Raw genomic sequence first — 21,878 nt, 5'->3', positions numbered from 1 at the left:
TCTTCCTCGGCGGCGAGTGGAGCCTCGTACTCAGAGATATCTTCGAGTGGGTTCTCGTCCTCGGAGACGTCTTCTTCGACGATCTCCTCCTCAAAGATGGCTCCGGGTGCTGGCGCTGATCTCCTCATCTCGTGTCGACGGGCCCTCTGATCCCGAATGGTCTTCTTCGATCGGAAGGAGGCACAGGCTGTGCAGGTCGACTCGTTGTGTTCTGGCGAGAGACAGAGGTTGCAAACCTCGTGATGGTCACTATGAGGGAATTTTGCTCGACATACCGGGCATCTTTTGAATGGAGTGCTGTCCATGAGGCGTAGGCCGTACGGCGCTGATAGGCCCAACGGCCCGCGTCGGCGCACCGGGATGTAGCTGGTGATGTCGAAAAGTCTATTCGATGTCAAAAAAGTTGAACTAAAGTTTTACGCTTCGAAAATGCAGAAAAAGTGTTTTCTAGCCGGAGCGGAAAACTTTCATCCGAACACAGTGGCGGAAAAAAACAATCTGAGGATGGAGTCGATGACCATGCGCAGTATTGTCCAAGGGAGGAGTCACCTATCTCGTGACTACAAAGACTTCTTCCAAGAAGACAACAACCTGCAATCATCTGAGCCCACACCAGGTGGTAATCTATTGCTAAGTGTACAATCTGCAGCTCATATGCCTCGAACACAATGTTTACTACGGAACAGACACAATGCATTACTTTACAACGTGGTCTTTACAACAACCATTTTGTTACCAGGCTTGCAACACCAGGGAATGTGTTGGATTTTAAATCTAATGCCTTCCCTGCTGTTGGGCAAACTGGAGTAGGAACAGTAATTAATACTATTCCTAAGTCCAGTGCGCCCCCCTAGAGCAATGACTTGTGTTTTAATGACACATGAGGTTAAAACGCGGTCGTTGTAACAACCACGTTGTAAAGTACTGCTTTGTAAAGGCACGCATTGTAACATGCTATATTCGTGTCTCACTCTACTGTCAGTGGAGAGAGCTGTATACCACTCTACTCTCTGCGGAGAGAGCTGTGTACCACTCTGCTGTCAACGGACAGAGCTGTGTCCCACTCTGCTCTCTGCGGATAGAGTTCTGTCCATTCACCTCTGTGAAAAGTCCCTTTTACTGCAGCATATTGCATAATTATATGTTATTGCGTTCCTTCCATATTCTGTATGTTTCCTGTGTTAATAATCACACCCTAATACACAGGTTGTTGTCAGTGCTTAATTCGAGTCAGTGGTTACAGGTGAGGCACATCACACTAATTTTTGTTGGAACTAAACTTGTTTTCCTCATTATAGTCTGCTCCACATCAAAACGGTGAAAGACACACAGGAGATAGAAAGAAAAAAAAAAACAAGAGAAAAACCCAGGAAATATGAGGTAGAAAGCAGAAACCTGCTAGAGTAGGATAAAGAGGCAAAGAGTGTCTGGTGGTGAATTAAAGAGGCATCAGGTGGAATCAAGACTACACTGCATTGGTATTCAGCGCCCGATACTCAGTAGTGTCGGCTGCACCCCTTTTACAAAGTAAGCACTGGTTCTTATTAAAGAAAGCCAGGTGATTATCAAGCCTGCTTCTTATATAACCATGCCCTCTTTTTTCTCTCTGCTTTCCATTCAACCTTCTCCCACAGCGCTCCCTCGCGTTTCTCTCCCTTGCTACTTCCTCCTTGTGACGTGTCTCTTTTTTTCATTTTCTTTAATATATCCTGCACCTCGCTCTCTTCTTCTTTCTCTCATTTCAGTTTATAAATTACTCAAATTCACTATTGCTTTATCAGCACGGCACAAGTTGGGGGTCGACACAGTTTGATGGGGTCCCTCCACTATTATCTAGAAAAGGGACTCAGTTCCACCTAGCTCCTTAGCCTGCGACTGGGATTACTTACTTTGTGCCTCAGCACTGCAGACACAGGCCTCAGAGTGTTTGTAACTATCCATCCCACTAGCAGCGCCCCCTTTATTTATTTGTGTGAGTGGCGCAAGAGAGGGACAGAAACTTTACAAAATTAGCCATTCTATTGCTGTAAATGTGAAACACTTTGGGGCTTAGGGGCTAAATAAAGAATAATGTCAGGAAACAAACGCAAATTAAAAGCAAATTTTATTTATCTGCTGAAAACTGTTCAAAAATGTAATTTTCAAGTTCTCCATATCTGTTTAAAAATATTTACACTTTGAGTCATTTCTGAGTTTAGTTACAAACTGATAGTGGGAAAAAACATGATGTATAAAAACTGAATCCAAAAACTTCTTCTTACATTATTTTATGTTTATTGTTTTTAAAACAGGCCATCGACCTTTCATGTGAAAATTATTATAAGGGCCTGACATCACTTCTTGTGACGTCACTACATGTGACGTCCTTGTGATTTGCATATGATAATGGGCTCCTTTAGTATTTTCCTTACTTGTGCCCTGTTATTGGCATGACATTGGTCTATAGCTACTAAAAATAAATATTTAAATTCACAGGTGTTCAGCCCATTTCGCTGGTGATGTCATACATTGACATGTATTCGGCTGCTTCTTCTATTTTTAGGTAAATATAGATCACCTGCCGTTCCCCCTCCTTCCATTTCTCTTTCTTTTTCTCCCCCTTTCTTTGTCTCTCTCGCTTACTTTATCTCTCCTCTTCTCTATCTCCCAAACACTCCTGTTAGCTTTAGATTCATGAATCTCACTGCCACTTCTGGCATTCATACGACAAATCCTTCAGCACATTTGAGAACAAGGGACAATCAGTGTGGAAGACGAGTTGCTGAGAGTGCAACGGATTGTCCTGGTACATATATACTTTTGATGTGGGATTTCACTATTTCACCACATTCTTCAAACAGAGTCTGCTGCTTACAGTTGCTCAATTATGGTAAAAAGTAGAGTTTAGCAAGTCACAAAATGAATAGGGAGAGCCCAGTCGGAGAGGAGCCACGGGTCACACTTAGTTATAAGGTCCGAGCTGATCCATCAACAGTTTGTAAAAGATTCAGCAAATGTTACTTAAAAACAAGGTATATTTTTGTATTTATAAAGTTTTATATGCTCTTTTATATCTAAAAATAGGTTATTTCTTGAACACCTGTGTTCTGCTTTAGTTCATACATATACTGCAGTGGCATTTGTTAACAGTAATACATACATTTTACCAATGAAGCTTCCATCTCCAGAGCCCTGACATGTCCACTCTGGGTGGGTTGGGTTTATAGGTTTTATCACTAATCCCACAAGTTAGCTGAAAATACCAGTGTTAGTCCCAGTATTGTTCAGTGTTGCTTTTTACAGGAAGTGTGATCAGGTGCGATTTCATTTTTTTCTTTGTATCTCTTCTTCACCAAATAAAAATCAAGAATGTTTCTTTTCTTTTAATCCACATTGTGCTCGCCTCCAACTGTGTATCCTGGTGCATCATGATGCTTTGCTTTGTGTACGCAAGTGAGCAATCTCTGGAAACAAACACTTTTATAACTTTGAAAATACTGTTATCTGTTTTTCTTCTTTACTGCTAGTCGGGTCTTCTATCAAAAGTCCTTCACACTTTCAGCGCCCTTTTATGTTTTCTCCCTGTGTGTTTGCTGATGACTTTGTAGCTCTGATAATCAAGTTCTTCCCACATTCATTGCACTTGAATGATTTTTCTCCTGTGTGAGTTTGTTGATGATACCTTAATGCTGAAGAGAAGCGAAAACTACTGTCACATTCACTACACTAATAGGGTTTTTCCCCCGTGTGTGCTTGCTGATGACTCTGAAGTTGTAATAACCATCTAAAGCACTTTGCACATTCACTGCACTTGAATGGTTTTTCTCCTGTGTGAGTTCGCTGATGGCACCTTAATGCTGAAGAGCTGCGAAAACTACTGTCAAATTCGCTGCAGGGATAGGGTTTATTACCCGTGTGTGTTCGCTGATGAATTTGTAGGTATGATAATTGACTATAGCTCTTCACACATTCACTGCATTTAAATGGCTTTTCCCCCGTGTGTTTTCGCTGATGGCTTTGAAGCACTGATAATCGACTAAATCTCTTTAAACATTCACTGCATTTAAATGGCTTTTCCCCCGTGTGTGTTCGCAGATGGCTTTGTAGGTCTGATAATCGACTAAAGCTCTTCCCACATTCATTGCACTTGAATTGTTTTTCTCCTGTGTGAGTTTGCTGATGATTCCTTAATGCTGAAGAGTCACGAAAACTACTGTCACATTCACTACAATGATAGGGTCTTTCCCCCGTGTGTGTACGCTGATGAATTTGTAGGGATGATAATTGACTATAGCTCTTCACACATTCACTGCATTTAAATGGCTTTTCCCCCGTGTGTGTTCGCTGATGGCTTTGAAGCACTGATAATCGACTAAATCTCTTTAAACATTCACTGCATTTAAATGGCTTTTCCCCCGTGTGTGTTCGCAGATGGCTTTGAAGCAATGATAATTGACTAAAGCTCTTTACACATTCACTGCACTTGAATGGCTTTTCCCCTGTATGTGTTCGGTGATGTCTTTGTAGGTCTGATAATCGACTAAAGCTCTTCCCACATTCATTGCACTTGAATCGTTTTTCTCCTGTGTGAGTTTGCTGATGATTCCCTAATGCTGAAGAGTTACGAAAACTACTGTCACATTCACTACAATGATAGGGTTTGTCCCCCGTGTGGGTTCGCTGATGAATTTGTAGGGATGATAATTGACTATAGCTCTTCACACATTCACTGCATTTAAATGGCTTTTCCCCCGTGTGTGTTCGCTGATGTCTTCGAAGGTTTGATAACTCACTAAAGCACTTTGCACATTCAGTGCACTTGAATGGTTTTTCCCCTGTATGTGTTCGCTGATGGCTTTGAAGCACTGATAATCGACTAAAGCTCTTTAAACATTCACTGCATTTAAATGGCTTTTCCCCTGCGTGTGTTCGTTGATGTCTTCGTAGGCTTGATAACTGACTAAAGCTCTTCACACATTCACTGCACTTGAATGGCTTTTCCCCTGTGTGTGTTCGCTGGTGTCTTTGTAGTTCTGATAAGTTACTAAAGTACTTTGCACATTCAGTGCACTTGAACGGTTTTTCCCCCATGTGTGTTCACAGATGACTTTGAAGCACTGACAATCACCTAAAGCTCTTTACACATTCACTGCACTTGAATGGTTTTTCTCCTGTGTGTGTTCACTTTTGAATTTGGACGTTTGATAAGTGACTAAAGCTCTTTACACATTCACTGCACTTGAAAGGTTCTTGTCCTGTGTTCGTGTGCTGATGAAGCTTGAGTATTGATGACAAACTAAACCTCTTGCTGCATGTGTATGAGTCTTCTTTCTTGGTTAGTGTTTGTGGGTCGGGTATATATTTGTCTATATCGCTTGACTGTATTTCCTGATGGGCCAATATGGCTGATAAAGCACTTGTGTTTTTCTCACACACTTTATATGTGTGCGGTATTTTACACATTTGATTTCTGTTTTAACAATAAAATGCAATAGCCACCAAACATTTGCCACACTCCTAATACGTAGAAAGTGTCTTTGTAGGTGATTGTGCCTTTAGATTGGATTATGGCTATGCACGCTTGCGGGTAAAGATGTATCTTCCTTTTGGCCAGTGCAAATTGCGATAGTCTGTTGTATTGTAGATACAAGAACTCCTCTTTCCTTTACCCGTCAATTGTCTGGCTCCGCTCTGTTGTGCTTTTCTCTGGCTGTTGTGAGTTACCCAGAAAGAGCTTACAATTCACCTAGAGTACTAAATGATGGCTTGTCATTATATTAGAACACAGAGCTCTGCCGTAATCACATCATAATGAACCCACAATCAAAGCTGGTGTTGGACTCTTGTTTATACAGGAGGTTGTTGGTTATTGTTGTTGCCTTAATTTTGTAGCGGTCATTTCTTCGTCTCGTGGCATGGAGGTGCACAGCTCAGCCTCTTACAATCACTGAACTGCCCTTGATGTTTCATCCGGGATCTGTCTGTTTGTGTGGAGGTTCCTCTGTCGCTGACTGTACTGATGTTTTGCTGAATACTGTAGCTCATTATTTCTGCTATTATTGAAGACTTACAACATTAGCTTCATTATAGATGGTCATTTCATACATTCAAGGATGGTTTTCTGTTGGGTGTAAAGATATTTAAAATTACTACCATCCAATGAGAGTGGAAGAAAAGAATAATAAGTGACACGTACTGCACAGAAGTGTAAATAAATCTACCATTATCATTCCATGTACCATTTTCCTACTGATGATGTTTCCACATGGATGTTTTGCCGTCTATCAAAGCAGCTTCTTCGTTGAAGATCTTACTCAACAGTTTGTTTTCCATCATACCTACTTACCTATTTACTGTTTCTGACCTTACAATATCTCTGGCAGACATGCTGTGCTGTCTGTTGCTACATAAATAGGAAGTAGATTCAAACTGCAGGAAGAGTGCAGTGTTCCTTGCAGTCAGAGGCAAGGCACGAGGACAATCTGGCGCAAACAATGCAATAGCACGAGGAGAATCTGATGCAAACAAAGCAATAAAATAGTGGAAAAGGAGGGGTGCACAACGAGAAGGTAGGTAGAAGTTTATAAGTTCTGGGTGCACTCAAGGGTAGTGTTATCCGTCTGAAACACTTTGAATTATAACTTGGTTGTGTATGCGGGGCCCCGCTGATACATCCCCTGGTGAGGCACACCAATTTGGATCACACACAAGTGCTTCTTTAGTATTGTATTCTTCGTTTATTTCATTTCAGTAATTTATATTCATTTTGATCATAGATGACTTGAATATTAAACAGCATATCCAACAGTCGTTATCCATAACATTTAAACATTGGCCTCCAATGCATTTCGGGCTTGAGGGCCCTTGGTCACGGAGAGTTTAAAGTTACGCGTAGCGTCTGCAGACGTTCTCCATCGGTCATCCGTTCGCGAACGGATGACCGATGGAGAACGTCTGCAGACGCTACGCGTAACTTTAAACTCTCCGTGACCAAGGGCCCTCAAGCCCGAAATGCATTGGAGGCCAATGTTTAAATGTTATGGATAACGACTGTTGGATATGCTGTTTAATATTCAAGTCATCTATGATCAAAATGAATATAAATTACTGAAATGAAATAAACGAAGAATACAATACTAAAGAAGCACTTGTGTGTGATCCAAATTGGTGTGCCTCACCAGGGGATGTATCAGCGGGGCCCCGCAAACAAAGCAATAACACAGGTCATGCACTAGAAGGATTTTATGCAAACAATGCAATGCAACAATTCAATACAATGGAGAAAGGAGTTGGCCTAATGGCTAGCGCGGTCGACCTCAAATCTGTGGAACCAGGTTCGCGTCTCAGCAAGGATGCGCAACATCCTGTGATTCTGGGCAAATCACTTAATCTCCCCGTGCCTAACAAAAATTAATGTGTTCTCATGTAATGCAACTGGTGCTCGTGTAAAGCGCTCTGATACCCGATACCTTCGGGTCAAGTTTGCGCTATATAAAACTCTGCTAAAAAAAAAAATGCAATAACATAGGCCAGGGACTTGAAGAATCTGACGCAAACAATGCAATAAAATGGGCCAAGCACTAGAATAAACTGATGCAAAAAATGCAATAAACCACGCCAGGCACTAGGAGAATCGTATGCAAACAATGCAAGAACACAGGCCAGGCACTAAGGAATCTGATGTAAACAATTCAATGACACAGCAGGCACTAGGAGAATATGATGACAACAATGCATGAACATAGGCAAGGCATTAGGAGAATCTGATGCAAACAATGCAAGAACACAGGTCAGGCACTAGGAGAATCTTATGCAAACAACGCAATAACATAGGCCAGGCACTAGGATTGATGTAAACAATGCAATAACACGGACCAGGCACTAGAAGGATCTGATGCAAAAAATGCAATAACACAGGCCAGGTACTAGGAAAATCTTATGCAAACAATGCAATAACACAGGCCAGGCACTAGGGTTGAAGCAAACAATGCAATAACACAGGCCAGGTACTAGGAGAATCTTATGCAAGCAATGCAATAACACAGGCCAGGCACTAGTGCTGATGCAAACAATGCAATAACACGGGCCAGGCACTAGGAAAACGTAACGCAAACAATGCAATAACACAGGCCAGGCACTAGGAAAACGTGGCGCAAACAATGCAATAACACAGGCCGTGCACTAGAATAGTCTGATGAAACAATGCAACAACACAGGCCAGGCACTAGGATTGAGGCAAACAATGCAATAACACAGGTAAGGCACTAGGACAATCTGATGCAGACAATGCAATAACACAGGCCAGGCACTAGGAGAATCTGATGCACACAATGCAATAACACAGGCCAGGCACTAGGGTTGATGCAAACAATGCAATAACACAGGCCAGGCACTAGGGTTGGTGGAAACAATTCAATAACACAGGCCAGGCACTAGGATTGATGCAAACAATGCAATAACACAGGCCAGGCTCGTGGAGAATCTGATGCAAACAATGCAATAACACAGGCCAAGCACTAGGATTGATGCATGCAATGCAATAACACAGGCCAGGCACGTGGAGAATCTGATACAAATAATGCAATAACATAGGCCAGGCACGTGGAGAATCTAATGCAAGCAATGCAATAACACAGGCCAGGCACCAATAGGATTGCACCCAGTGGAGTTACTAACAGAAAGTGTTCCGTGTCCACCAGCAAGAAAACTTCTATTCTATCTGTAAGTTCTCTTGAGAGGTGAGCATGTAATAGCTGGCGGGATCCAGGGTACTGTGTGGACTAGAGGGTGGGAGGGCAAAGACTAGTTTTATATGGACTGAAGCATGGGTAAAATGAGCAATATTTTAGGGAAGTATCACCATATAGTAAATCATACAGAGTCTGTTTTTTTTTTTTGGCCCAGGTATGGGATATTACGTACCAAGTGATGTCAGAGAGATTATAATCTTCCCTATAAGTGGCATCTGCTTTACAAAGAATTTCAATACAAGGAGTGACTCTAAAAAGCAGCGGCAGGGCATGCAGTGAGAGGAGAGAATGCACATTGTCACTAACGTTATGGAACAGCACACAACTTTAGAGGCTACATAGATACAAGGGAGACACCTGAAATGGGCTCTGCACCTCACATGAATCCAGTACACGAAAGCGCCTTTACACAGAGACCAAACATCGTTGGTAGGTCCAAGGGGAGACGGAGGGGCTCAGAACACAAACATAGAAGGAAGAGCTAGTAGGTGTTCAGGGACATGTTACTGGAAACTGACTACTCTAGTCAGTAGTTTCATGGACTGGTTGTGGGGACGATAGTCCCCAACAACAGGCAGCTTTTGCTCCACAGCTAAAAGAAAGGACTCAACCTTCTTACTATTCATTGAATCTTTATTTCAACATTTTTTCAGTCATAAAAGATTACAGTAAAAACAGTGTACATGAGCAAAAAACATAAAATTATCATTTGATAATAGCAGATTATCAAGCAAATTATCCAATCACTATGTAGATTCAACCCTGGGTACCGCTCTGATGAGGGAACATCTTATGGACCACATTGCTAAAAGGAACTTTGAGAGTGCAAACACTATATGTGGTGATGTGTCAGTCTTAAAGACTCTCATTGCAACAGAGCATTTATCAAATCCCATATTCTTGCATAGGGGTACCAGCCAATGCTTTCTGGCCTTTCTGTAAGCGGGGCAGAAGAAGAGCATGTGCAGTTCATCCTCCTTGGTCGCGCCGCATCCAGGACAGGATTTGCTCGTGGAAGTCGACCACTAGCCTACAAATGCCCCTAGTGGCAGTGTTCCATGCCTCCATTGGATGTAAAGCTTCCTTGCTCCTACTGGATAGATAACATTCAAAAACTCCTCGAAGGCATAAGAGTGTTTGATTGTTAAAAAGGTTGTTATCAAAGAGCCAGCTTTGGAGTCATGCAGCCATATATTCTGTTCGTGATCCATGAAGGTCTTCGCAAGTATTTTGCCTGAAACCCCCCTGCATGCCCGTTCTGGATCATACCAGAGGTCCGATAGTCCCATTTTCCCTAGTTCGTTTTTCACGAATGCAAGCCAGGGGATTTTTGCTGCTCTACCATGACACAGCACATCCTTTAGTTCAAGCCTATAATTGGACAGTTCTGGGGTTATCCATAGCATGCGCCAAAACCTTAAAGGTTTCAGAGCTTGCTCATCCTGGATAAAACTCAGTCCTAAGTCTAATCTCAGTGGGAGGAGAGGAGTGCTTTGTGGGAGTGCAAGTAACTGCCTCAAACTTATTCTCCACATTAACAATTCCCGGTCTACAGGAGTGCCCCCAAAGTTCTCTACCATAAAGGGCCAAATCCCTCGCCTTAACCTTGTAGATCTCCAAGGCGGGGCTCACTGGCTTGAATGTAGACATATTTGTCATTTTAAGGATGCCACCCACTAGTTGGGAAAGTTTGAGTTGAGATTTCACCTGTTGGGGACCCCAGGAAAGATTTTCATTGATCGTCACCCCCAGGTATTGAAAAGTCTGTACCCTCTCCAATCTAACCATGCCCAGGAGCGGAGTTGGGCGGGTGAGGGCCGGAGGACTGAAAATCATGAATTTAGTCTTATCGGTGTTGACTTCCAGTCCACGGCAACTGCAAAAGTCGATAAATCCATCCAGGACACGCTGGATCCCCATGGGGGACTTGGAAAGCAGGAGGGTGTCACTGGCAAACATTATCGCTGGCACCCTCCTGCCTGCCAATTTGGGTGCCTCGTTGTTGGGAACTGCATCCAAGTGCGATATGACACCATTCACATGAAGGCAGAACAGGGTTGGTACCAGGACGCACCCCTGCCCAACCCCCCTCGGAACTGGAAACCGGGACGACAACACCCCATCCCTCCCACATTTAACCTGTGCATAGTTTTGTGTATGCAGCCTCATCAGTACCACCAGTATTGCGTTTGGAACTCCCATGTCCAAGAGCACCACCCACAGTTTGCCCCTAGGTACTAGGTCGAACGCGGACCGGAGGTCCACGAAGACCATATAGAGGCTGCCACCCTCCAGTATGTCCGTCTTCCAGAATAGCATTATGAGGCGGAAAATCTGGTCCACATTAGATGTTTGTTTCCTAAATATGGCCTGATAGGGACTGAGGATATCATGCTCCTCAATCCCCTCTTGTAAACGATCCAGAATTAGTCGGAAGAAGATTTTTTGAGGCACGTTTATGAGGCTAATGGGCCTGTAATTGGTTGGGAGCAGAGGAGAGCCCTTCTTAAAGATTGGGACAATCTCCGCTCCCAACCAAGTACCTGGTATCTCCATACCTCCCAAAATCGGGTTGAAAAGGGCACAGAGGTAAGGGGCCCACATCAACGGTTGATCCCTGAATAAGTCCCCGGGGAGCCTGTCTAGGCCAGGGGCCTTACCCATGGCCAAATTCCCTATGGCAGTAAAGTCTTCTTCGACTGAGAATTCATGCTCATCGCCTTCCCCCAGTCTAGATGTATGTACCAATGGACTTTCTAGATCTGCAACGACTGCGTATAGGGACTTAAAATGGAACTCCCAAACCCCCGCCTCTATATTGGGTTCAATTGCGGATCTAGGCTCTTCTGACCCTGTACTGACTATAGCCCAGAATCTACGTGCATCTCTAGCATCTAATGAGGAGGAGAGATTAGACCATTTGTCCATATCCCACTCCTTCCTAGCATGGTTCATTATTTCTTTGTATTGTGATCTTAGGGAGCGAATAATTGTTTTATCTCTCCCATCTTTAAGGGCCCCGATAAGCACTAATTTTACCTTCCTACAAGAGGCGCTGTACCACGTAGAAACAGGCACCCTACACCTCTTGTTGGAGCCCGGGGGAATAAGAAATTCTGTTAGGCAGGCTACTAGATCCTGGTGCACGTACTGCATGTTATCGTTAAAGTCTGGTACCACGGGATAAGAAATTAAAGAACCCACCTTCTCGATGAAAGGTACAACTGCACTATATAGTTTAGGTAGTGCATCTCGTGATACGACCAGTCTATCCCACTTAACTCTGCGTCTGTTGTTGGTTATGGCCAACCCTTCTACCGCATCCAGGCCTGTTTCCTTTCTATTTGCCTTGGGCCATGGGCACTCTATCCTCAAGCTCAGTGCATTGTGATCACTGTCCACCCTAAACAATACCTCGAAGTCAACGACCTTCCGCCATAAACATGCCTCCACCATAATGTAGTCCAGTCTTGACTCATGGCCCCTTTTGTTAAGGGTACACTTGGACGGAATGTCAGATGGCATGCGACCGTTGCAAGCCCTGATAGAATTATTCAGAGTTAGGGTTGTGATCTGAATGGCCAGAGGGGACCAGGACGTGAAGACTGTCAAGGTGGAATTCCCCAGTGTTCATCCTCGCCCGTCAAGGGCTCCCTCATTTAGACCAAAAGTGGCTCATAGTGGCAATTCAGGTCCCCGGCCACCAAGTAGTGTATGTCCCTACCAAGGGAGCCAAGGAAGAATGATATCTCTTCAATGGTTTTAGACTCGCTTGCCACACTTGTTGGGCGTGAGTAGACGTTTACGATGGCATGTTTGTAGAGGTTTTGCCAGGACAGGAGAACACACTGAATATCATCGGAGTGGGTCAGGATAATCTCGCCCGAGCAGCCCAAGTGTAGGACAACCCAAATGGTGAGACCCCCGATGGGCGTCCCTTGCCTCCACACCGTGCGGGAATATTATATGCTGCAAAACCCACTCTGTATTTGTCCTCCCTAGCCCAGGTTTCTTGGAATACACATATATCGCTGCCGTCCACAAAGGTGCCCCACTCTGGGCAGGCCAATTTTTGAGTTCCCTATGCTGGACCGTGTGCAATCCATTGTGATATTAACTCTCCCATTAAATTATCAACTCCGATGGTGGGAGGAGACAATATTGGTGAGTAATCATCGACCGCCCTATCCAAAACATGCATGTTACTACTCCTGGGGGTCCCTATTGGGGGATACTGGGCTCCTGGCAACTCACATACCTGGTCTCTCTCCACCAGAATCTGGCCATCCTCAACAACCACACAGTTAGTCTGGGCCTCATCCTGTATATCCTGGTTGACCCTAGTGAGTCAGTCGACCTGGTCCAGGCCACTAAACCTATTGTAGCATGAAATCTGATTCTGGACAAGTGGTTGGTGGCCATCCCAGTTCTTCCCTCCCCTCGCCGCTCGAATATAAGATACAAGGGTCCAACCCTCATCTGGGTTTCTCAGTTGTTTACTGGGATAAAAATAGGAGAGAGGTCTGACTTCTATCTTTGTGCCTACACTAGCTGATTTCCAATTACATATATAGTCTATAATATGTGGTTCTCTGAAGTTGCCCAATATACAATCGCCAGTTAGAGTTTTGGGAGAACGCCCTACCCAACCCACCCTTCGGCCATAGATATTTCAGTACTCATATGTTGAGGGAGGGGTCTATACGCATTAAGCCAATGAATAACTTTATTTTTTGAGGTTGAAAATGAATCAACATTTGGCGTTCTAATTTCTGGCACCCCTGTGAGAATAATTAAATAGGGACTGACTTCAGGTGGCAAGTCCACTTGGGGGTTCATTTCGAATTCTCCTACTTATACCTGCATCCAAAGTGGCACGCCCATCGTAAGAAGTAGTGTCAATCTGTACTCCGCCTACACTACTGGACACTGTGTGCTTGTCAGCCCTAAACCCCCCACCCAATATATTTGGCAATGCATTTGCTCCCCCTGTGGGTTCAGTGGGATTAACGACAACCTGTTTTGTCACAGAAGAGGCAAGATTTTCGTGCGTCGCAACCCCTCCCACTTCAATTGACACATTCCTGTTGGCCTGAACTAATGCATTGTTAACCAAACTATTTAGGGTGGCCACTGTTACTTGTTCAAAGTTAAATAGTTGGCTTTCAATACTGGCAAGTCTCTCTTCCAGTGGACGTAGTATGGCACTCAAATGTGCAGTAATTTTCGTGCATAGGCAGTCCTCCCATGTCGAGAGTTCTTCCCTGGAAGGGCCTATGCCTGACAGTATTACCGTCTAAATTTCCCAACTGCATAGGTGAGTCGAGTACTACAGTTAAACTTTGCGTCTCAGCGTCTTTTGGGCTTGACGGAGTTACGTGTTTTCTGTGACTTTTAACTGATCTAGCTACAGTCTTTTTTACAATGGGCTGCTTTTTCTTAGGAATTGCACCTGTGTGGTTACCATGATACTGGCGGGTAATCGGTCTCTCCGGGGTTTTTCCCAGGGTGGATGTGTCCAATCGCACTGAAAAGTCCTGTTGGATCGTTTGGGTATGTGGGGGAGTTTGGACCGGATCCTGTCTAGGTGAATCAGTTTGGGCAATGGTTTAATCAATGACCATGTGTGCATTATCCATATTTTGATCCTTGGGGACCTCTGGTGTTCGAGCGTTCGCAAGGTGCCCCAAGGAGGATCTTTTGGCCATAGCAAGATCCTGCGACACCCTGCGTTCCAATTGCTTAATACCCTGGTCGATTGCTAGATTAGTTCTTATTATAAAATCATCCAGTGTTCCTGTAAGTTTATTGTTAAGTCCTTTGCTTCTGGACTCCCGTGCAGCCATGTTACAAATGTGTGCTTCAGTTTAAATAGGAAAACGTCCCCTCCTCAAAAGGTACTTACAGGTATCTGGCTGCAGTGGTTCCGGGGAAGTGCTCGAACGGGCTACAACGGGCCCGCCATTGGCCTGGGCTTCGCCCGGCGACCGCCCATGCACGTCCTGTGGAATGGGTGTGTCTAAAAAGGCAGGGGAGGAAGTGGGAAGAGGCCCCAGCTGCGGCAGGTGACGAGCCGCTGAGCAAGCTGGTCCTCGCAGTCCCGCGTCAGATTAGGTGGCAGCAAGCTAAATCCGAGCCCCAATTCGGAAGCAGTCCCCCTTCTCCGTTGAAGTCCGTGAAATCCCAGGTAGGTTACAAGAACTGAAATTGCCCAAAGTCTCCGCCTGCGAGCGGCTCCCGCGAAGCGGGGGCCGTGAGGCGTTATATGCACCAGAAGGGAGGAGCGCAAAGAGGCCCCAGCTGCGGCAGGTGACGAGCCGCTGAGCAAGCTGGTCCTCGTAGTCCCGCGTCGGATTAAGTGGCAGCAAGCTAAATCTGAGCCCCAATTCGGCAGCAGTCCCCCTTCTCCGTTGAAGTCCGTGAAATCCCAGGTAGGTTACAAGAACTGAAACTGTCCCAAGTCTCCGCCTGCGAGGGGCACCCTTCTTTAATGAAAATATTGGTGAGAAGGCACTTATAAATATGCTCAATACATCTAGCAAATGATGTAAAAAAAAACCTTTGCAAAACCCTTAACGAGGAGGGCAATTCACTGTTGGCGATGAACGTTTATTTTTTTAAGCCCAGCTGCTGTGTTTGCATGAAGGAGATAGAATATGTTACTTACCAGTATGCATCTGTTCTTGGCATGTAGGGCTGATGACATTCATATCTGTGCATAGATTGCCGACTAGTGTTGGGTCCGGATGATTGCACATTGTTGTCGTGGAAGAGTCTTCGAAGTATCACGAGATAGGTGGCTCCTCCCTTGGACTACAGTGCGCATGGGCATCCTCTCCATCCCCAGATTGTTTTTCGCCATTGTGGCAGAGATGGAGTATAGTACAGTAAGAGATGTCCATGCAAAGAGTGAATGCTACAGCTGCGACAGGCACCGGGGAGGCGGGTGGGCTATATGAATGTCAGCAGCCCTACATGCCAAGAACAGATGCATACTGGTAAGTAGCATATTCCGTTCGAGGCATGTGGGCTGCTGAATTCATATCTGTGCATAGAATGTATAGCAGTATCTCCCCTAGCGGTGGCTACCTGTGTCAGCTGCAGCAGTCTGGAAAAGAGTTTTGAGAACAGCCTGTCCTACAGCAGCTTGCTGTTTGGAATGTACATCTACACAATAGTGTTTTGTAAATGTATGTGTGGTTGACCATGTGGCTGCTCTACAAATTTCATCTAAAGGAATATTTCCAAGGAAAGCCATGGATGCCCCTAGCTTGCGTGTGGAATGCGCCCTAGGGGAAACTGTTAAGGTGTGTTTTGCCTTTAAATTACATATCTGGATGCACTTAACTATCCATCTGGCTATACCTGATTTTGAAATAGGGTTGCCTTTGTGTTGTGGTGAGAAAGCAACAAACAACTGTTTTGTCTTTCGAAATGCCTTAGTTCTATCTATATAATATAGCAGAGCTCTCTTGACATCTAGAGTATGCAAGGCCCTTTCAGCTACTGTTTGTGGGTTTTGAAAGAACACTGGCAGTTCTATGGTTTGAATTATATGGAAATGGGATACCACCTTTGGCATGAATTTAGGGTTTGTTCTGAGAACTACTCTATTTGCATGTACTTGAATGAATGGCTCTTGAATAGTTAGGACTTGCAGCTCGCTAACTCTTCGAAGTGAAGTAATGGCAATAAGGAAAGCCACCTTCCAAGTAAGAAATTGTAGTTCGCATGAGTGTAGTGGTTCAAAAGGTGGTCCCATAAGTCTGGTTAAAACAATGTTCAGATTCCAGACTGGTGAAGGTGGGTGTCTTGGAGGAATTACGCGTTTAAGTCCTTCCATAAACGCTTTAATTGCTGGCACCCTAAACAGTGAAAGGTGTTGCCTGTTTTGAAGATATGCTGCTAACGCAGCTAAATGTATCCTGATGGATGAATAGGCTAAATTGCAGCGTTGTAGGTGCAAGAGATAGCAAATGATGTCTTCAGTAGAAGCATCAAGTGGGTTTATATCGTTGTTACTACAGTAAATGACGAAACGTTTCCACTTAGCTGCATAACATGCTCTGGTAGTGGGTTTTCTTGCCTCATTGATAATATTCATGCAGTCTGGGGGCAAGTTTAGGTATCTAAACTCTAGGATTTCAGGAGCCAGATCGCCAGGTTCAGCTGTTGAGGGTCAGGGTGTTGGATTTCTCCATGGCTCTGAGTTAGAAGATTGGGTGTGAGTCGCAGTCTTTGATGAGGTACCACCGACAGTTCTAGGAACGCTGTGTACCATGGTTGCCTCGCCATGTGGGAGCAACTAGGATCAGCGTCAGCGAATGTTGGCGCATTTTGCGTGCCACTAGCGGTATTAATGGAGCTGGGGAAAAAGCGTACGCAAATTTGCCTGACCAGTTCATCCATACCGCATTGCCCTGCGAGTGCGGATGTGGAAACCTGGCGGCAAAGTACTGGCATTTTGCGTTTTCGCTTGTTATGTTATGTTATGTTAGGTGGTGTTTTATATAGCGCTCACCTACTCCAGGGAGTGTCCCGGCGCTTCTGACCTAAACCAAACACAGACAGGAAAAAAAGAGAGGGGGCAGGCACAACTGAACAAACAACGAGGATTTCAACTCCTTCATGAAGGTCAACAAGTTTGTGCTCTTTCTCAAAGACACAGGCACGGTGTTCCATAGTTGAGGCGCCAGACATCTAAACGACCGCCCTCCAATCCGCGCTCTCCTGATAATAGGGACCAAGACCAAAGCTAGTGATGCTGACCTGAGTGGCCTAGGAGGCAGATAGAAGGCCAGCCGCCATTGGATGTATTTGGCACCCGTTTGCAAACAAAACAGGTGATGGACAGAATGTGGATCAATGTCACACATTCACCCCAGTCCAAAGATCTGGGCCCATATCCATCGTTTTTTTTCACTCCACACCATCCTGGGTTAGACAATGGCAATATGCAAATCAGCTCTGACCCTCAAGCCAAACACAGACAGGAAAAAAAGAGAGGGGGCAGGCACAACAGAACAAACAACGAGGATTTCAACTCCTTCATGAAGGTCAACAAGTTTGTGCTCTTTCTCAAAGACACAGACACGGTGTTCCATAGTTGAGGCGCCAGACATCTAAACGACCGCCCTCCAATCCGCGCTCTCCTGATAATAGGGACCAAGACCAAAGCTAGTGATGCTGACCTGAGTGACCTAGGAGGCAGATAGAAGGCCAACCGCCATTGGATGTATTTGGCACCCATAGCATGGAGAGCTTTGAAGGCCAGAGTAAGCGCCTTAAAAATGATTCGCTTACGGATGGGGAGCCAGTGAAGAGTCTTCAAAAATTCAGAGATTCTGGCTCTCCGATGGAGGTCAAAAACGGTTCTAGCAGCAGAGTTTTGGACTATCTGCAGGCGTTGGAGAAGATACTCCGGCAACCCAAAATACAGGACATTAGCATAATCAAGGCGAGACCCGATTAGAGCCTGCAACGTGATTTTCCTATGTGCCTGCGAGAGTAGAGGGAGAAATTTTCGGAGCAATTTAAGAAGGCCGAAACATTTCCCAACTAGGCCAAGAATCTGGGGCTTCAACGAAAGAGTATTGTCAATTTGTACTCCGATGTTCTTGGCCACCGCCAAAGCAACCGAAGGCGGAAACATATCCACGGGCCACCAAGAATGCCACACAGGATCGGACCGGCATCCAAAAAAGAGCACTTCGGATTTGTCCGAGTTGCACTTAAGGCTGTTCTGCCGAAACCACTGAAATACAGCCCCTAAGCAACCTCTGATGATCTCCTCGTCAAAGTCTGCCCCCTTCTCACACGTGAAAAGGAGCTGGGTGTCGTCGGCGTACGACACAATCTGGGCACCAAACGACTCCGCTAGTGCCGCCAGGTGGGCCATAAAGATGTTAAAAAGAGTTGGGCTCAAGATAGAGCCCTGAGGAACTCCTACCTCCAATGGCGGCACCACTGCAGAGAACGGAGGGGCCCAGACCGTTTGGCGCCGGACCGCTAGAAAGGACTTGAATCAGCTGAACACCGTGCCCCCGCAAACCAATCTCACTGAGTCTCGAAAGGAGACCGGCATGGGGGACGGTATCAAATGCCGCCGACAGGTCGAGCATGACCAGCATAGCCTTGCCCCCGCATCCAATGCCTCCTTTATTGCCTCCGTTACTTCAAGCAACGCTGTCTCCGTGCTCATGTTGGTGCGAAAGCCGGATTGAGTGCAATGCAGAATGCTGTTGGTTTCAAGGAAGTTGGAGAGAGTAGAATGTACATATTTCTCCACAACTTTTGCAAGGGCTGGCAGAAGGGAGATTGGCCTATAATTGGCGTGTTCAGCCAGATCCAAATTGGGCTTCTTGAGAAGCGGGATGACCAGAGCCTGCTTCCAGGCAGGAGGGACCACTCCCGTGTTGAGAGAAAGATTAAGCACCGGGTTTATCAGGGGATTTAATACTTCCACCATTCTACCTGAAAATTTGGCTGGACAAGGGTCTAGAGGGGAACCAGATTTATGTTTAGTGATCAGATTCAATGAAGTTTGTGGTACTGCAATTTTGGACCCCCTTCGTTTCACCAGCCTCGGGGTCCGCACACTCGTGTCACAAATGTCGTCGTAACATGACGAATTTGGTATCGACGGACCGGTAATGATTAGGACATCATCCCTATGCATTTGCGTCACGATCGAGTGATGCTGACACCCTTAAATCGTGGTTCCGTCCCAAACCCTCAGGCGCCATTTTGTGAACGGCATCCATCTTATGACTTGCCCTCATATAATCAATTGATTAAGGCCGAGTTTTGATCTGAAAGGACACGTCCACCGTAGCTGACTTCCCCATGACCTGGACGAGCTGACTCCACTGCCTCCAGCCAAGCCTGTTTGGGCAACTCCTCACCCAGTGGCCGAGCTAGATATCATCAAGTTACAACATGTCATAAACCCTTCACTGCATACAGACCCTGTTTTCCCATACACACACACCTGTCCATGATTCTTGTTTATGACCCGTTTATGATGGGAGGGTGCTCAACCTTATTGGCATTTCATCGATATCTGATGGGAGTTCTGGATCTGGCAGAGTAATCCATCACTAACTGGACATCTGAAATATGTGCTGACCAGCATGACTTCGCTCTTTGTATTATTGAGGAAATATTTGTATTGCCATATCGTAAACTTAAGAATTCTTGCCTGCAGCTGTTATTTGTGTATATAAGGAGAAGTCTGGTTCTGTAAAAACGAACAGTCTCCTGAGAACTTACGGCCCGTGTTGTCGTACTTCTAGGACGCATGTTACTTGGTTGCAGCCAATAAAACTCGATCACTGACTTCACCTAGAAGACTCTGTGTTTCTGTAAGTCCAGAACAGGGAGAACTCAGAGGTCTTCGGGTGTGATCCCCTGGCACCACCGGGTCTCTAAAAACCCGGCACCTCAGTTGGCGCCCAACTCGAGGCGATATCAAGCGGTGACAGTCCAAGCCAGATGTTCGTGAGGAGCTTCGTGTGAAAATTCCGGAGGACGGCCAGCCACTTCAGCGACCCCTGCATGTCGACGTGGTTCCGAAGGTCTTTGCTGCGAGGTTCCCCGCGTCCCGACGGCTACGAAGGACTGCTGCCCTGACTATCGCCCTGTTTTGGACCCAGTGATCCTTGGTAGAGCGAAACGATAGACGAGTCTTCTAGTGACGTCACCGATCTTCAATATTCAGTTAAGTATAAGTGGAGCGTCTCCCAGTTCTTAGTCTAGTCCTTAGTTTGGTTCTTAGCTTTGGTATCCTAGAGATACGATTTGTATTGGTTCTTGGTTCTTAGTTTGGTATCCCAGAGATACGGTTTGTATATTGGTACTTGCAAGCACCAAAACCGAGGGATTCGTGTATTCACGAAAATATCATAATTAGATAATCCCTTGAAGTTTGAAGCTAGACTAGTGAGCAAAGATGCCTGGTCTTAGCAGACTTGGAAACTTGTTTTGTCTTGGTTGTAGTAAGGACTCCCGATTAGAGGATTCGTGTCCGGTTCCTCCGATTGGAACTCCAACATATGAGTTATATATAAAACATGGAGTAGGTCCTATCACGTATAATGAGGTATGGATAAAATACACCCGCAAGGATGGTGTTTTAAAATGGCCCCAACATGGTAGTTTTGACTCAGAAATATTAGACAACCTCGAGGTCAAATTGTTCAAGAAGAAAGCCCGGCCGGCGATGTTTGACTCTTTTCGCTTATGGCGCAAAGAAGCCAAACAGAAAGAAATAAAACTAGCGAAGAAAAACAAAAGAGGTATGTCGATGGTACAAGCTGCCATCGCATACAGGGATAATGAGGAAGAGCAGGAAAGTGAACAAATGCTCAGAAGCAAGAAACAAGCAATAGACAAATGCTACCCGATGTTACCACATGAGGGACAAGGCTCAAAGGGAACATCAGAGAAAGATCCGTTAATGTCTCATTTATTGAATTCACCACCGCCATATACATCGAGTGTTGTGGGACCCCCGAGACGTATTGTTATACCACGCCCTAGCGCACGAAAAGCAGCCCTTGCACAAGCACCAGCTCCTCTTCAGCTGGTTCCTACTTCTCCGGCGCAGCCCTCTCAAGGGCCGCCGCCTTTGCTACATACTCCTTCTACTTCCATGACTTTGCCTACTGCTCCAACTATCCACTATGATACTACGTCTGCTACTGCCTCGACTTCCTCTGCTGTTGCCTCGACTTCCTCTTTACATCAGCCTGTCTTTTCTGGCGCATCTGCTTCGCCGCAAGCTTCTCCTTCTGTCAGACAGAGCGTGACAAGTACTGTCACTGGTCTATTATCACCTTTCTTCGGGTCGCCCAAAACGACCCCTAAAACAGAACGTAGACAGTTGCGTAGTCAACTGCCTGATTACGAGGAAAGAGAAGTACTAAATGAGTTAGCACACAAATGGGTTACTGACACTGCTAAATATGATGTTCAGTCTGTTATGGAAGTTTTCAGTCAATGGGATGCGCCCACTCAAAGATACGTCTTTGAGGAGATGTGTGTATATCTTTGTGATGATTTGGAGACAAACGATCCCAAACGCAAGATGAATGAGTTATTTCGTATGCGTGCTAGGTTTTATAAGGGTATGATTGTAGGTTCCGATGT

At 45.3% G+C, this 21,878-nt stretch overlaps 1 protein-coding gene across 1 annotated transcript in view; it reads right to left on the bottom strand.

Moving 5' to 3' along the window:
• The window catches only part of LOC144805795 (uncharacterized), a 94,176-nt gene that overhangs the window by 24,564 nt on the left and 47,734 nt on the right, over window positions 1-21,878 (bottom strand). Inside the window, exons 2-4 of the mRNA XM_078672278.1 lie at window positions 5,246-6,100; window positions 5,108-5,161; window positions 3,761-5,023 (exon numbers count right to left, since the gene is read on the bottom strand). Coding sequence (XP_078528404.1) covers window positions 3,761-5,023; window positions 5,108-5,161; window positions 5,246-5,442 — 1,514 coding nt within the window. The 5' untranslated portion in view covers window positions 5,443-6,100. The remainder of the gene's footprint in view (window positions 1-3,760; window positions 5,024-5,107; window positions 5,162-5,245; window positions 6,101-21,878) is intronic.

This window comes from Lissotriton helveticus (genome assembly GCF_964261635.1).
Source record: "Lissotriton helveticus chromosome 1_1 unlocalized genomic scaffold, aLisHel1.1 SUPER_1_unloc_25, whole genome shotgun sequence".
NCBI lineage: Eukaryota > Metazoa > Chordata > Amphibia > Caudata > Salamandridae > Lissotriton > Lissotriton helveticus.
Note: the sequence above shows the minus strand (reverse complement) of the source record. Positions and strands in the feature narration are given on the sequence as shown.